Genomic DNA, 18,246 nt, shown 5'->3' with positions numbered 1-18,246 from the left:
TCCTATACGCCGGTCAATGCTCATCAAGGTGCTGATTTCCTTCCCCTCCATCAGAGACGTCTTTGGCTCCATACTAGAACCGGAACGAACCTCGTGAAAATCCATTTTATCAGCAATCGATGCAGCCTGCAGTATATTGCCTTTGATAATCCAGTCGTTATCATCCGCATCCTTCAGGTTTGGTAAATATCTGCATCAAGAAAACCCATAAATTAGTGAAAATTATAATCTCAGCATAAAGTTTCCGACGGAGTTACTTACGTGTTAATATAATAGGGCTTGCTTCCGTCCAAAATTTGAGGATAGTTTATGTTTGAAGTTATAAAGCCCCAAGCACAATGTGAGCGGCAGCGCGGTACAACGGCAAAACGGCAACCCCATCTTGAGCTACACTCTACTTGTCAAGTCAATTTTGAAAAGGATTTAGTCAACATGGGATTGATAAGTGAAGTATAGATCAAGATGGGCATGCCGTTTTGCCGTTGTACCGCGTTGCCGTTCACATTGTGCTTGGGGCCTAAGAAAGTTATATCCAGAACATTGTGTCGATAATTCGCGTAATTTGCTTACTTAAACGTATAATTTTTCCTAGCGGCGACAAATGGCGGTTTTCTTGTATACAACTATCATGTGTAATATTTACCCATTATTGTTATTGTATTTTTTGGTTAAATCCAGAATGCGATCTCTGTTTGGAGCTGCGAACTTATTTACACAGTGAGAGAAAATTGCTCAGAACAAAGTCTAGAAACTCTCTTGATCTCTAACACCACATGCAGCAAAACAAATGAGACTTCACAAAAATTATCAATACTCCTTGCCAAATTAGAGTAATGCACATCATAATTGATCAAAATAAAACAGTTTTCAGTGAAATTTCGACGTCAGAAATATTAATTTCACAAGCTGCATAACATTTCATTGAAGTTCGTCAATAATGACTTAGTGAGTAAGAGGTCAATTTAGCCGCTTATTTACATCTGTGGAAGCCGCCCGAAGTCGTCACAGCCGCCGTCCCATTGTTTCGACTTTGACATTAGCTTCGCATCCAGAAAACTTCGCATCACATGAGCAGGTGCGATTACGGTTTAGTGCTGCGAAGTCAATACAAGAGAGGCTTCTCCATAATGAGGTTCAAATACCCTTTTTAATGTCATCGAAAAATACTCTTTTTCTGACAGTTCCATAATCGTCATGAAAATGGGTACGTGATACCCATTTAATGGGTACTTTCAAGTTAGCGTGTCTAGAAGGTCTGGTTGCAACGGTTGCATCATTTTATCTGAGTCTTTTTTCCGTGTAGGTAAATGTTCGTTTTCCATAGTGTGTCTAGTGCTGAACGTATGCTTGTTTTATTTCGTGGAGTGTTGTCACGTCAAACTGTTCGCATATAGGCCAGGGGAAGTGGTTCACCTAGAGTGAATTTCTGTCAAAGAAAAAGTAGATTTTGTATGAGAATTGACAGAAAAATGAATGACAAGTTCATCCACTTCTCCTGGCCTATAGGCCAGGGGAAGTGGTTCACCTAGAGTGAATTTCTGTCAAAGAAAAAGTAGATTTTGTATGAGAATTGACAGAAAAATGAATGACAAGTTCATCCACTTCTCCTGGCCTATGGACCGATGCACGAGTTCACTATCTGACGTTTGAGCGGTGCCGTGTTATTTACGTGACCATGGCAACGAGTGAATTCGGCACCGCTCAAACGTCAAATTAGTGAACTCGTGCACTGGTCCATAGTGTTGTTTGTGACTCGGCTTGGAAAAGGTAAATAATAGTTTCAGTGAAAATGGCGTCTATGGAACCGCTCCAAAATAAAACCTGGGATTTATCCTTGTATGAGCTAAACCGGACACCGCAGGAAGCGATAACGGACAATACAGAGATTGCTGTATCACCCCGCAGTTTGCACAGTGAATTAATGTGTCCAATATGTTTGGATATGCTGAAGAAGACGATGACAACAAAAGAGTGTTTGCATCGGTTTTGTTCCGACTGCATAATTACGGCTCTCCGTTCCGGAAACAAGGAATGTCCTACTTGTAGGAAGAAACTCGTCTCCAAGCGTTCGCTTCGACCTGATCCCAATTTCGATTTATTGATATCGAAAATATATCCTAGCAGAGATGAATATGAAGCACACCAAGAAAGAGTGCTGGCCAAATTCAATCAAAGTCATTCCCAGCAAGCACTAGTTCATTCAATAAACGAGGGAATTAAGTTGCAATCCCAAAACAGACCTAATCGTAAGCAAAAAAGTGAAAATGATCTATCAGCCGCAGCAGCTGCAGCAACAAATTCTTCTTCCGCATCTGCAACTCCTGTTGTGGCGAATGCAAATCAACCTGCAGTTCCAAGCACTAATGGAACAGTTCCCGAAACGGCCAATCGGGAAGGTTCCTCCAATAGTCAGGCTGGCGGGGAATCCGTTCCTCCTTTGTCGAATCCTCCATCGGTCAGGAGCACACCTTCCCCGGTTCCGTCCAATGTCAGTTCGGCAAGCAAGGCCAAAAGGGCCCGATCGGTTCTCACTTCGGAAAAATCGGAAGAATCCGAAAGCAACAGCGAAATGGACGGTCGGACGGAGGAAAATGACTCCAATCTGGACACCGAAGGCGAGGGCAATTCCGAACACGGCAGCGACGAAATTGAGCTTGTATTCAAACCACATCCAACGGAAATGGCAGGCGACAATCCGTTACTGAAGGCGCTGAAAGAAAACTCGGTTCGCTACATCAAAACCACTTCAAATGCTACAGGTATGCGGAAAAACACATTCGTTTTGAGATATTAATTGTACTTATTTAGTTTTTTTTAAGTTATGTTAATTAACATGTTATTTGGGTTATTTTACGCAATTTTGTGAAAATTGTACTCAATTTTGTTTAACTTCGATAAATTGTGTAATCCCTCGATTCTGATTTTTATTTAATCTTTTTACCAGTGATTAAAAGCTAAAACAGAAATAAGATATAACAGTACTGTGTATTGCTTTTTTCTTAAGATGTGTGCCTTCATAGTTTTAGTACAATATTAAAGTTGTATTCCAAACTGTTTCACCTTCCTTGTATTCATATATGATACTTTAGAACTTACACAAGTTGCATTAGAAGTTACCTTAGGATTTTCTTTAGAAATAGTTACCGGTTCTTTTGAAAATCTACTTCAATGATTACTTAAAAAGTTCTTTTACCTTTTCCTGGACACTCCTGGAATAATGCCTGGTAAAAATCTTTGTAGACTTCCTCTGGAAATGTCTCAAAGGATTGTCTTAAATTACTGAAAGCGTCTTTGAAGGAATTTCTGGAGTGTTTCCTGAAGGTATCGCATGCTGGTTCTGACGGTAAAAACTCGCAAGAACGACCCAAAAGTTTAGAAGTTCCAAACGGGAATCTCGGAAAGCGTTGTAAAGAAATTGATTGATTGAATAATATTTAGATTTCCTTGACGACTTAAGATAATTTCTATAATTATCCTTAGAAAAAATAAGTTGAATTCTTGAAGGCAACAAACAAAATAAATTTTTGGAGGAATTCCTTGGGAATGCCTTAAAAACACTTAAGAAACTTCTGAACTCCAGAATGTTTGGAGTTATATCTGAAGGAAACATTAGAAACATAACTGAATATATTTCTGATAAAAGTTTAGGAGAAAAATACATACAGTAACATGTGCTGTAATACTTGTCGTGATGACACGAAAAACCTGCCAAAAAAGTTCTTAACATATTCTTAGGGAAATGTTTGGTCAATTTATATGAGGCATCGAACTCTTATAGCCTGGTTCTTGTTAGGCTGCTTGGGCACGTTAGGAGTTAATCTTCAATATTAACCTCCTTTTCATGATCAACCTAGATAGCCGCGTAGTGTCGGTAGCTTACTTACTTATGGGTCCTGGGCACTAATCTGACTGTTTTTCCAAATATTTCTTAAGCTCGCAAAAGCAGCCCTTGCCTTCTTGATCCGTGCACCTATGTCGATCTTAGTACCGCCGTCTGACGCCAATTGGCTACCAAATATTTTGGAAGTTTTCGACGTTTTCCACTGTTTGCCCGGCTACTGTAAAGCTGGAAGGGCTGGCCGTGTTTATATCCAACGATTTGGTCTTGTTGACGTTGATGTTGAGACCGGTGAATGAAATTACCGCAGAAATAAGACGAAAATATGCATTTTTCAAGCAACCCGACAATTAGTTCCCGCTTTTATCTGCGAGAAACAGATTTCGTGAACTGCTATAATTGTTGATCATTGTAGGAAGAGTCAATTATCAACTAAAATTTCAGAGAAAATGTTTAAAACATTGATTTTAAACCGAAAAATTGAGCATAATTTTATTTGGTTCGAAAATTATAACATTCACACCTCACCAAATAAGGTTTCAGAGGCAAATGACTGCAAGTTGAACGATAATGTAGCTCTTGATTGAACCTTCAATTATTTATGCTATATTCAAAAATATAGTAGATTTTTTTCTGGTACTTTAAGACATTAAAAAACTTATATGAAAATTTCTTATACTGTTGGGGTAATATGGACACCGGGTGACAAAGTAGAGCTGACACTTCAAAGAGAAAGAAATATAACTTCAAACACAAAATTATCCAAAAATATTTAGCATTTAATGCCATGATTATGATGCGGAACCACAAATCGGTTGAAAATCGTCAATTCTTGATAAAAACTAACCTGGAGGCAATATTGAAAGCATCTCTACGAAAAATGTCGTAAGTTGAATTTAATCATGTTTTCAGTGGCACAGTGACCTGTCACTATGGATTCCTGAATATGTATTTCATTTTTCGAGGTTTTGAGAATGATCGCGGGACCATTTTCCTATAAACGTGAAGGTGTTCATACTGCCCCATGAAGGTGTCCACTTTGCCCCGCTAGGTTGATGACGACTAGGGTTCATTCATTTATTTCATAACGCCGAAAATGATTATTTACGACACCCACCCACCCCTTCGTTATGCTTTTTGTATGAACATCCTACAAATTCTGTATGAGCCGTAACATCGTAAGGACACCCACCCACCCCCTTCAGCGTTATGAAATTTGTGAACAAGCCCCTACCAAATATATGCTTTTTTTAACCTTTTTTTGAAAACAAAATATTTGTTTCTTTATTATGCAATCATGCTTAACAAATGCTTAAGAACTCTGAAAAGCATACTGCACATAAAAAACAGTATCATATTCATGTCTTTACAGTCAAAATAGGCAAATTCCTTACGGTGTCCATACTGCCCCGTGTCCCCCTACTGACGAAAAATCTAGATGGATCCGATCATATGCACTGATCCAATTTTATCGGCTCTAAACTTATCGCGATAATTATCATAAGGGAAATAACAAAAATGTTCGCACCGCCTACGGGGATCGAACCCATGTCCATGAGCAAAAACGTTTTCAAAACGCGCGTGCATCATAACCACTAGACCACGCCAGCTGAAAGAAGGGGGAGAGAAATTTGGTATATAAAAGCTACATGCGGAAGCGAAGGACATTCAAAACGACGAAACAAGAGTAGAAAAGAAGGAAGCCAACTTCTCGTTGCTGGTGATAATGTAAATTCGCTGCTGCAGATCTCGTGAGAGCACACTCGCAGGGCTAGACGGGTAGGATATTATCGCACGTCTCTCTTCTTCGGAAAATCGGCTTGAGCGATAGGCTTATGATTATCGCCGTGACCGATAATTTCACTCCCTGGTTGAGACCTTCCGCTTAGGAGCGTTCGGCAAGATCGTCTAGCTTACTCTGCATATCAGCGAGCCGTTGAGCTAGTATAGCAATATCATCAGCCAAATCGAGGTCATTTAGGTGCTCCATAATAAAAGGCTGCCACAGCAGCCCACGGTTTTGTTCACGGTCAATGGCGCCTATCAGGATCTCGTCAATTACGATGAGGTACAGTAGCGGTGATAGTATACATCCTTGCCTCACACCAGCTACAACCCGGATGGGTTCAGACAAGACCCCGTTGTGCAATACTCTGCACGTAAAGGTCTCGTATTGCGCTTCGATGAGGCCGATGATTTTTTCAGGAACACCCTTGCGTCTCAGGGCACACCACATATTTTCGTGATTGAGTCGGTCGAAAGCTTTTTCGTAGTCAATGAATACCACATACAGGGACTCTTGGAATTCATTGACTTGCTCCAAGATAATACGGAGCGTGATAATATGGTCCACACAGGATCGTCCGGCACGGAATCCCGCTTGCTGCCGACGGAGAGTCGCATCGATCTTCTCCTGGATCCGGTTTAGGATCACTTTGCATAGAACTTTGAGAACAATACATAGCAACATGATGCTTCGCCAATTATCGCATACAGTGTGGTCACCCTTTTTGAGTACCTTCACTAACACGCCTTGCATCCAGTCGGCCGGGGAAAAGTCGCGGTGTGCCAGATATTGCGGAATAGTTGAAGCAAAAGTTGAGCGGATATTGCGGGGTCTGCTTTGAGCATCTCGGCTGATATGCTATCGACTCCAGGGGCTTGGTTAGATTTTATACCTTAAATGGCTGTTTCTATCTCATGCAGTGATGGAGCTTTGGTGTTAACGCGACTAATACGCCGAACCCTAGGCGGATCATGCTGAGGTGCTGGTGGCCGGGATGATACTTGAAAAAGTTGTTCGAAGTGCTCAAACCAGCGTTTTAGCCAGGCAATGGACATGCCCTATATCAACTGCAGCGATTTGCAGTAGACAGGATGTCCCGGGCCCGATCTATCTGACAAGCCAATCGAGCCCTCTGTCACCATAGAAGATGGTGTCTCCATGCATGTCGATAGCCTGGTTTTAGCTGGTCAGTGGGGTCGGTTAACAGCTGTCCAGTCGTGTCTTTCACGGGCATCGTCGTATTCATCTTTGCCTCGCTGACGTCGTCAGATATCGTAGAGAAGACGAATGTCGCCGGTTGCTGCGGCTTTCTCACCTTCGTCAGCAAGGGAGTCCGCCCACGATCGTTTGTCTCGCCTATATGAGCGCTTAACTTCCCTTTCTAGAGCCGAGTATCGTTGACGGGAAAGTGCCTTGGCTCCTCTGGTTTTCGCCCGCTCTATCGCGGCTTTGGCTTCTCCCCGCTCCTCTGTCCTCCAGGTTTCATCGGTAATCCACTGTATTCTCCGAGTGCGTAGCTCACCCAGATTATTTTCGCTGGTAGTGATGAAGGCATTCTTGATGGTGGTCCATTGCTCTTCTACGCTGCCACCTTCCGACATATTAGCAGCACGAGTCTCCAGTTCTTCGACGAAGGACCTTTTCACTGTGATATCTTCCAGTCGGCGTGTGTTAAATCGACGTCCGACTTTTTCCTCCTGTCGACGAATCCGCGCAATGCGCAGACGCACCTCGCTGATGAGAAGGTGATGGTTGGATGCGATGTCAGCGCTACGTTTATTCCGCACACCAAGAAGGCTCCGTTTCCAGTTTCGGCTGATACAGATATGGTCAATTTGATTTTCAGTAAAGCCGTCAAGGGAGACCCACGTGACTTTGTGAACTGGACGATGGGGAAGAGCGATCCCCCGATCACCATGTCGTTATTGCCACAAAACTCTACCAACAGCTCTCCGTTTTCGCTCATTTCTCTGAGACCATGGCGTCCCATGACGGACTCATAGCTCGAGTTGTCGAATCCGATCTTCGCATTGAAGTCGCCCATGTAGATCTTGATATCACCCTTCGGAATCTTATCCACGAAAGCATTGAGTTGACTGTAAAAGCTCTCTTTGTCCTGCAATTCGGCAGCATCGGTTGGCGCATAACATTGGACTATGGTAAGGTTTCGGACCCGTGTTCTAAATCTGGCGACGATTATTCTCTCATTTATAGGCTCCCACTTCAGAAGCGCGGCGTAAGCTTGGGCGCTGAGCAGAAAGCCAACTCCACGGTGCCGAGGAGCGTATTCACCTCGCAGGCCAGAATATAGCAGAATCTGTCTCGATGGTATTCTGTGTTCTCCAAAGTTTAACCAACGGACTTCGCTCAGTCCTAGGATCTCGAGCTTCATGCGACACGCCTCGTTGTACCAGTTTACCCTGCTGAGCTAGGGTTAGTACGTTCCATGTTCTAATTCGAGTCCGTTGTTTCGCGCTAAAAGTCGTTGGCGTTAAAGCAGTTCGTAATCTTTATCAATCGGTTTCTTGAAGTTTCGAGGACAGTAGTTTGTTAGCCAAAGGTTCCCTATCCTTGAGTAGTCTCGGTAGCGGTTGTTTCAATTGGCTAAAAATTACTACTACGGACTGCCTGTTCCGTTGGTAAAAGTCCACCTCACAGGTGACCGGTAATACATGGTGTGATGCGTACCGTGCCTACACTCAAAAAATCCAAACGTCATTGCTACGTGAAAAATCACGTAGATCATTCTAAATTCATTTTACCTCCACTTCACCTGACTAAGATAAAGATCACTGAACCATTCATAACCACCAAATGGTGACTCGGTAATGTTTACTGAGGTTACCTATCGCACTTACGTGGAATTCACGTAGGTGCCTAAGTTCATTTTGACATCTGCGTAGTGTACGTACATTCGGTGTTGAGCTCAAATCCTAAGATGGCGCCCGCTTGATTTTTGAAGAACTTTAGAAGCTGCTGCTGCTTTAAACACTGTGTAAGATTGATTTCAAGGTAAATATGCTTTGAATACCGAAGAATCCCAGCATTACTTCATATTTTATACCTGATTTATAACCTCTATCAATTATAGCACGCGAAGGCTACAACAAAACAGACCAAACTAACAAAATTGGGGAAACAGGATTCAAAATGCTCAGATTGACAATAAAAATATCACAATCTTTTAAGTTTCTTTACATTTTTCAATTAGGAATTAGTTTTCTTCCAAAGTCTATTAGAAATAAGATTGGTCTTTATTACAGTTAAATTTAATGCAAAACCATCTAGGTCCTATTGAAACGCTTCGTAAAGGCTACCGGAAAATCCACGTAGCTCTTACGTTTAGCGACGGTAGAATGGACGAACTTCCAAAGTTCATGCGTTCATTCTGGGCTACCTATGATTTACGTAAGAGCTACGTGAAAAGTGCGATGGAAAAAAATCACGTATGTTTTCACATAACAATGACGTTTGGATTGTTTTGAGTGTATGAATGAATAGCCGGGGCCTTCCTTAGCCGAGTGGTTAGAATCCGCGGCTACAAAGCAAAGCCATGCTGAAGGTGTCTGGGTTCGATTCCCGGTCGGTCCAGGATCTTTTCGTAATGGAAATTTCCTTGACATAGAGAGTATAATCGTACCTGCCACACGATATACGAATGCGAAAATGGTAACTTTGGCATAGAAAGCTCTCAGTTAATAACTGTGGAAGTGATCATAAGAACACTAAGCTGAGAAGCAGGCTCTGTCCCAGTGAGGACGTAATGTCAAGAAGAATAAGAAGAAGGGGATCTAAACAAAACCCAACCGCAAGCAGAGCATGTGGGGTACCAGGGCGCCCTCCACAGTATTGAGCCCTTCTGTACTACCCGGATAAATGGTGCGCGACCTTATTATTATTATTTCTTTATTAGAGAGACTTTCAGTGCGCGACCTTGTGTTTCTCCAAGATAATCGAATGCCCTTCTTTAGTCTCTAGCCTGAGGCTAAACAAGGTTGGGATTATGAATATGTTGTTATTTAATTTAATTCATTACCTATATGGTTAAGCATTATGCGTTTTACACAATGTGGTCTGTGATTTTTCGTCTTTGACTACTTTCAATAGATACCGATCTGGTTGTTTTGTTGCTAATCTTTTTCGTGCTGAGATTGCAAAAAGCTCAATCCTGCCTAGTTTGGGTAGTGGCTACGGTTAGGATAGCTCAGATCAATCTTAAGCATAAAAGAACAGCAACGATCAATCTTTGAAGACTCATGCAAAATACTATAGCCCAAGTGGTGCTAGTTCAAGATCCTAACTTTCATAAGGGGAACTTGTATCTAGGTAACCAGTTTTAGCCACTTTTAGCAAACATGAAATGGCAAACTCGCGGGCCAAATGTTTCCAATTTGATATAGTATCTACGGATGCACCAAATGTCTTTTCATTTATCGTAACCACTGAATCGATGCAATGGGCCCTCAATAGCTGAGCAATCCTCGCTGAAACCAGGCCGCCATCGGCACACATTGTTGGAACTCAAATTATATGTCACTGATCGCTTTTATGTGCTCAAACTAAAGGATGGTTCTTTCAGTTTTCCCAAATTGGTGGACTCCTCGTACGCCAGCTAGCTAATCAGTTTGCGAATAAGTCCATTTTTTGATAAATAGTAGATATTTCTTCGCGTGATATGTCCAATATTTCTCTTGGGACACATAGCAAACTCAGTGGCATCGTATAGAGGAAGGATATGGCTTTCATTTGAAGCTAAAACAAATTTGGCGGCCATTTTTAATTTGAGTGCTATCTTGAATTTTGTCAGAAAAACCGTTTTTTCACCATTAGCGCACCGCTCGTTTTTAATTATAAGATCACCATCAGAAAACTGAGAAAAAAACTGAGTATGATAGGCTACCAAAAGCTAGTTAGGCAATGATATTTACCCTATAAAATGAACGATTTTCTAAATCATGTTCTACTATTTTGACGTTTTCAACATTTTTTGTACAAAAAAGAAACAAGTTTTCAATCGTTGGTGTGAAGAAATAAAAGTATTAACTTAAGTCAAAAAATCTTAAGGCCATCTTGGATTTTGACGCCATTCTGGTTTTAAGTAGTAGAATAAGTTTATTACCTTGATCCTTGTTTGCATCCGTGCCTTCGATTTTTTCGTTGGACCCGTTAGTGAACGCTAGCGATGGTAATCCTTCTTGGACACCGTCGTGGAAAAAAAAACCTGTTAGAAGGCCTCTTCTTCTTTCGTTTATTCACTAAACATGGTTGCAACTACAAACAAAAGGAAGGGTGAATCTCTGAATTCACAACTTCCTTCCAAAAAAGTGGGCTTTAAAACTGTCACTAAACGTGGCAAAAATTGAAGAAAGGACGTTAATTTTGATAATTGCATAGAAATCAGTTCCATAACTTAGACAAATTTTCCGGACACCAAAACGAAGCATCCTTTAGCCCAGGCTCTTTGATTCAAGTGCAGAAACAAAGAGTGCCGCCTGTCGTGGTCAGTTGTTCTAAATTTGGGAGATTTAGGCAGGAGATCTTAAACTCCATTAGGGGAATCAAGGTTTCCTTCCAAACCGCAAAGAAAGGAGACGGAAGCTCTTAAAGATCGCGGACTTCTTTTAAAACATCTTGATGAGAAGAATCACATTTTTTTTACTTATGACGACAATACTGAACGTTTGTTCAAAGTCCTCTTGACATTTTTGACTATTTCAAGTTAGAGTCATCAAATGTTAAATACTTTCAATCAACTCACTGAAATCTGTGATATTGTTCTAGTACATTCAAAAAAAAAAAAAAAAAAAAATACCTAGTTGGCACATTGGTAAGTGTAACCACATAACAGTCACATTGAAGTAGATGAAAAAACCGAAGAGTCGTCTTCTCGAGTCTAGTACACGACACTGAAGACGGCCTTACAGTTGAGGTCGAAATACGCGTATCTGTCAAAAGATACAAACTCTAGTGGAATTAAATGGTATAGTACTAAATTCGGTTTTTTTCGTCTACTTAAAGGTATTCTACTAAACAGCTCGAAGATTTATTATAGTCACATTGCAGTAGCGCAACCAAGATTTGGTTCTAGGGGGGGGTTTTGCAAATTTCAAAATACATTTTGAAAAGACATTTTAGGAATGGATTGTAAAATGAATAAAGAAAAATTACAATACATTAGTGTGATACCATTCCACCACTCTTCTTCTACCTTGCGCTTTAATTATGTTTTGTAGATTTTTATCAATTTTTAATTCGAGAATAATCGCTGAGCGCAGCAATTTGCAATAGAAATCATTGACACTATTGTTGCAATAGGTCGAAAATAGATCAGCACTTTAAAACTAAATTGCCGGAAGTAGACTAATTGTTACATCTTGCAGAATTGACATCCTAGAAAATCGAGTCCAAAGGTCAAAATCAGTTCTGCTTTCATTGTGAAGATTTTATGACCAAATATGTGATAACAACCTTGGATTTTTAATACGAACATTAAACATTGTTTTTGGATGACTTTGTAAAAGAGCATATTGATTTACTATTGCAGTGGGACGCCAATGCGTTCATATTTTTAATGGGAAAATCTGAGTCACATTTTTCCAACTTCTTTGGAATGAATCCCCTATATGTATGGTTTACCCCTGGGAGGGAGAAACCGATATACAAAATTTCTGTACGTCAAGGTGAGCCGAGATTTCTGCTGTCACGAACTGTCACTGTGAGCCCGGATCTGAAGAGTGGACAAACATGAAAAAACGCGTAATTGATCAAAACAAATTTTTGCATTTCCTCCAAGTTGACAACAAATGGGTTGAAAAACAATTCCTGCAAGTCCGAGCAATATAACGATAGCACCTTTTATTTCGATTGAATGTAAGTATTAAAACACGCATCTTTCCACTATTTTCAAATAAAAATGAAAATAAAATTCACAGAAAACTGTGGCCCTTTTCCAATGTTTGTCCCGGAAGAACGGAAGTGCACAACAAAAGAAAACTAGCAATTTTCCTCCAGCCTGCCTTGATTGTCGTTGGTGAACTGGAGTTATCTTGCAGTTTGTAAAAGTTTTAGAAAATCTTGCAGTTTGTAAAAATCTTAAAATTGTTTGAAATTTGTTACGGAACCGAAATGCATCCACCGGCAGATAAGTACTTCAATAGCATTCGCTGATATGTTTTTCTCCTTTTTTTATAAATCAAGGAATTCGTATGTGCAAACTGTTGGCACAACGCTTTCAGTTTGATTTAAAAAGGTTAGGAATTTTTGTTATTTATAAGCATGTTATAGTAGTATTTACCAGTTAATTTTGTTTTTTTTTTCAAACTCCACAAAGAGTTTAAGAATAAAACCACACAACTCAAAAAAATATAACTGAAAATCACTTACATTCACATTGTTTATACGAATTAAATTAAAATATTGCTTTGTAGTTGTATGATGTGTAGTACTGAATTTCACAAGAATATTTAGCAAGCCTTTATAATTTTTCGGCTCTGGGGGGGTTTTGACCCCCAAAACCCCCCCTTGGTTGCGCCACTGACATTGAGATTACACATGAGCCGCGTAATATGGTAGCAGTGATTTTTTTTTATCAGATTTTTTTTCTGACTGGACTAGGTAATTTTTAGAAATTTTATCTTCTTTCATAAAATACACACTTTTTTATTTACCCAATGCCTACTTTTGTCGAATGTTACAAATATGCAGTTATGGGCAAAATAAGTCACCTGAAGAGATCAAAAAAGGATTAAATGATTTACTTGGATTTTCTCCAGTCCAAGTAATCATTATGATAAAGAGAACCCAATCTGGCATTCTTTGTAAAGGGCTTTCTCAAGAATGTTATTTAGTTCACTTCAACCAAAGCGATCTAAATAATATTAAAGCTTTAGAAAAAGCAAGACTCATGTTCGATGTCCGTGTGACATGGGAACATTTCCAGAAACCTACCGGTACCAAAGTTGGGGTCATGTTACAAAACACTGCAGCATCCATTAAATGCATGATTAGCGGAGGTTCACGCTAAGGATGTCTGTCCTGTGAAGCAGGATGCCAAAAAATTTGTTTGCACAAATTGCGGGGGAAACCATAAATCTAACTTTTTGGATTGTCCTTCGCGCAAACGAATCGTTGAGGCTCGTGCCAGGCAGATAAACGGTAAAGTTCTTCGTGCCCGAAATTTCCCAGGCAGAATCTCCAACAATGCTTATTTTTCTATTAACGATGCTTGCTCAAGAATCATACCCAACAGGTAATTTATCATCATGCTCATTTACGAGCTAGTGTTCTTTTTCTTCCGTCGGGTAACCGCACATAATTTTAATTTAGGACTCACTAGTCCAGTTGGAAATCAAGTTACTTAGGGTTTCGAAAGCATTCTCAATCAAGAGAATGTTTTTTGAAAATTCCTGGGAGACTGATTTGGAAGAAATGAGAACTATTATAAAAAATCAAAAATATGATAATCCTGCAGAAGCTTCCAGCTATCGTCCAAACAGCTTGCTTTCCTCCATCAGTAAACTTTTTGAAAAGGTCATTCTGAACAGAATGATGGTCCACATCAACCAATGAACAGTTCGGATTCCAACATGGACATTCGACCTCTCATCAACTTTTACGTGTAACAAATTTGATTCATTCCAAAAAATCTGAAAGCTAGTCTACTGGTCTTGCTCTTCTAGACATAGAAAAAGCATGAAGGCTTGAGTGTAAAATTAAAAAACTTCAATTTTCCAACATACATTGTTAGAATAATCGAAAGTTATCTGTCAAATTGTACACTCCAGGTTAATTATCAGAACTCCAAGTCTGAAAGACTTCCTGTAAGTGTTCCTAAAGGCAGCATTTTGGGACCAATATTATACAATATTTTTACATCTGACTTATCTGAGTTGCCTCAGAGATGTCAAAAATGTTTGTTTGCGGATGACACAGGCCTCTTCTCCAAAGGACGAAGTCTGCGTGTCATCTGTAGTCGATTGCAAAAAAGTTTGGATATTTTTTCTTCATACTTGCAAAAATGGAAGATTTCTCCTAATGCTTCAAAAACTCAACTAATAATATTCCCACATAAACCAAAAGCTCTTCATTTTAAACCTTCAAGTAGACATGTTGTCAATAAATTGGTCAGATGAAGTTAAGGGGTCTATTTTGTAATTCGAGCGAATTCACGTGACTCGTCTGTAGTCATTGTCGATCAAAGTAAGCATGCATATTTCAGATGTCACCCGTCGACTCCCATAGTAATCCAGTCACATAGAGTGATATACTGTCGATAAACTCGAGTGACAGAGCCAAGTCGAGCGAAATTTTTGGACGACAGTGATTCCAGTCGAGTCGTTTTTGATCGACTCGACTTATAAAATAGGGCCCTAAGTATCTAGGGCTCATGCTAGATAAAAAAAATAACTTTCAAAAATCACATTACGGGCATTCAAGCCAAATGTAATAAATATGTAAAATGTCTCTATCCCCTTATTAATAGAAAACCAAAACTTTGTCTTAAGAACAAGCTTTTGATATTCAAACAAATTTTCAGGCCAGCCATGTTGTATGCTGTACCAATATGGACTAGCTGTTGTAATACCAGGAAAAAAGCTCTGCAGAGCATTCAAAATAAAATTTTGGAAATGATTCTGAGGCTTCCTCCCTGGTATAGTACCAATGAGTTACATAGAATATCCAATGTTGAAACATTGGAACAAATGTCAAATAAAATAATTAATAATTTAAGGCAAAAATCGTTGCAATCTTCTATTGCCACGATTAATGCGTTATATTTTTAGGTTAAGTTAGGTTAAGTAAATTGAAAACGTGTTTTTTTTTCTCTTTTATGCAGGTGAAATCAACTCACCTGTAAAAAAATCTGAACTGCTACGGCAAATGAAATGTAATGTGTTATTAACAAAATGTCAATAAAATCTTAAATTTGTTTTACCGAATTAGGATGATAGTGTTGTCTAATAACACAGAACACCTATATATAAGAAATGAATATAATGTTTGGAATGATACTAATAAAGAAATTAAAAAAAAAACTCACCTGTAAAAATTTTGAACTACTATGACAAGTAAAATGTAATATGTTGTTAACAAAATGTTAATATAATTTCACGGGGCACCCCCTCGGATCATTTCTAAAGGTTGGCGGAAGACTTCCTGAAAATTCTAGCTTATTAGGCCGCTCCACGAGCTGGCGTATTTGAACTGAAGTTAATAAAAATTTTTCTTGGTGTTTTAACTATCTGAAGTAGGATCTGTTAAGCTTGTGGAATACTACTTTGTGTTTCTTCAACATAGCATGATGGTAGCCACAAAGCGCATCATAGCCACCTGTGACGCTGGGCGAACTGATACACCAGACGCATGCATATATGAGATTATGCGGAAGTGCTGATCTAAGCCTAACTTTCAACAACTGAAACGTTAATAAAAATGAGCTTTAATCCAGATACAACCTTCTGCCATTATGTTAATTAGGGTATCAACTAGTGTATTTGTCATTCTAGGCTCTATTGAACTCGTTCAACTAGTATGCGGAACGAAACAGTGACAAAGGTCAATTTTCAATGTATTTGAAAAAAAATGTCCCATATAAACTTTGAATTCAATGTGCCAGGTGGTGGAGCAACGAATTGAGTTGAAATTTTTAAGAGAGCTTTCTTAATTCTTACCCTAAGGCACATATCTAAGGGGTGGCCCGATGAGTTCTACAACTTTTTTGTTTAAGGGCCATTCTAATGCCTAATTTAGTTTTATTTAATTAGGATGATAGGGTTTTCTAACACTGAACACCTAGATATGAGAAGCGAATGTAATATTTGAAATTGAAATGATACTAATAAATAAAATAAACACAAGACCTAGTTGTCGAATTTTTGATAATTTTAGTTTTTCGTTAATAGAACTAATAACAATCACATATTACATTACACGAAATGACACACACTTTTTTATTGAATTCTTCTAGTGGATCATCTTAGCAAATATTTGGCGATGCGCCTCACTCTGGACCTGGAGACCGAGCTTCCGGAAGCATATCGTCTGGTGAATTTCTGCATCTACATCGCTCCGCAACCCTCACAACTAGTTGTGCTAAGTGGAAACCAGACTCTCTCGCAAGTGAATGAAAAGTTCTGGAAGGTAAGTTTGCACGAATAGTTTTACTCTGTAGAATGTTATTTTACTTTCGGATTCCTATCACACAGGTTAATAAGCCGCTCGAGATGTACTATTCGTGGAAGAAGTCCTAGGGAACTGCCTAACACCCGAAGCGTAGTGGGTGATAGAGAAACACACTCGCACTCGTAGAAGTGGTATAGTATTATTCGCTGCATTACATGCAATGCATTGTACCGTTGCAGAACCTAAACGTAAACGATGCAATTTATTGTCAGTTTCTTCTTTGAACTAGTTTTATAATGTAGAAGATAACTTCAATATATTGTAAATAGAACAGTTGTAATTGCAAATAGTTTCATAACATCTTACTAGCGTTCAGAGTTACTTAATTTGGCACTAGGTCTTGGTTTATATCTGTAATTAGTTTGTTGGTCTGATGTTAGTTTGTTGGTCTAATTTTAGATAGTCTCTCTGTCCAATAACGATTTTATAGGACTTCCTTAGACATCAATAATGTTCGTGAATACCAGCTGTGACATGCGAACGCAAACCCGAGCAAAGCATGAGATCATATTGAAAACTAATGTTGATGTTGTGATGTCGTGAATTTTGATAACTCAGTTTGTTGTCAGTTTTAACGATTAAAATATCAAAAATGAGAACAAAATGATGTTTCCATGAAATCAAATTGTAAAGTATTTTTGCTATCAGTTACAGCAAATTGAAAACTGTTTCTGCTATCTTGGAGACCAATTGATATTGAAACGAGTCTGCGACAAAATAAATGGTTTATTTTTATATTCTTATAGTGTTTACACATGTAGCACGAATAAATTTATAATTATGTGAAATGAAAACGTTAACAAAAAAATAAAATGATAGCAGAACGAAAGCCAAATGTGATAAAAAAATATCTCAGTGACAAATTGATTTCAAGTTATGCTATGAACTTGATGCTGAAAACAAGATATGTTTGTGCTTTCTTTTTTATGTTAGACTTTGCTCGGGAATGCTGTACAATAAGTAAAAATAACGTCCAGGTTATATTTGTGGAGGTCACACAATCTCCCAACACGGACAAATTTTTTTATCAAATTTATTATTCAAAGAGTACAGTATTTTTTGCCGTAATGTTTAACTGCACATTAAATGAGACCAATGCATTTGAAGGTTATTAAAAAATTCGATTTTTCGAAAATTTCTTAAGAGCACAAAAATGTTTCAAAAGTTTTAAACACTATTCTGATATGCTTGTTATGGTCCAAGTTTTAAGCTAAAAATTCATTTCGATTTCCGAGTTCCGAAAAATTACGCAAAATTCCTAAGTTGGGTATTAGAGGGTTAGATTCCTTATATTTAAACTCGACTAAATTCACAACATGCGCAAATCCTTCGTTTCCATAAAATTTTATTTTACAAGTGGTCGCGACTTGTAAAAGGTTGGAACCACTGAGCTTCGACCATAGATTCAAATTGAGAACATTGATCAACGATCAAGGAACAT

At 38.9% G+C, this 18,246-nt stretch overlaps 1 protein-coding gene across 1 annotated transcript; it reads left to right on the top strand.

Moving 5' to 3' along the window:
- Window positions 1–1,736: 1,736 nt before the first annotated feature.
- On the top strand, window positions 1,737–18,043 carry LOC5580228 (E3 ubiquitin-protein ligase RING1). Its single transcript, XM_001655886.2, has 3 exons — window positions 1,737–2,759; window positions 16,591–16,763; window positions 16,829–18,043. Exons 1-3 carry the CDS (start codon window positions 1,790–1,792, stop codon window positions 16,871–16,873), a joined length of 1,188 nt encoding a protein of 395 aa, XP_001655936.1. The 5' UTR covers window positions 1,737–1,789; the 3' UTR covers window positions 16,874–18,043.
- Window positions 18,044–18,246: the final 203 nt, after the last annotated feature.

Source organism: Aedes aegypti, chromosome 1, assembly GCF_002204515.2.
Source record: "Aedes aegypti strain LVP_AGWG chromosome 1, AaegL5.0 Primary Assembly, whole genome shotgun sequence".
NCBI classification, from domain to species: Eukaryota; Metazoa; Arthropoda; class Insecta; order Diptera; family Culicidae; genus Aedes; species Aedes aegypti.
The sequence above is the reverse complement of the archived record's forward strand: the minus strand, read 5'-3'. Positions and strand labels throughout refer to the sequence as shown.

Bases quoted from the DNA above. Each gene is read 5' to 3' on its own strand.
- LOC5580228 (XM_001655886.2), top strand. From the start codon at position 1,790: ATGGCGTCTATGGAACCGCTCCAAAATAAAACCTGGGATTTATCCTTG. The intron at 2,760-16,590 runs GTATGCGGAAAA...GAATTCTTCTAG, and splicing joins AACCACTTCAAATGCTACAG to TGGATCATCTTAGCAAATAT. The intron at 16,764-16,828 runs GTAAGTTTGCAC...CCTATCACACAG, and splicing joins TGAATGAAAAGTTCTGGAAG to GTTAATAAGCCGCTCGAGAT.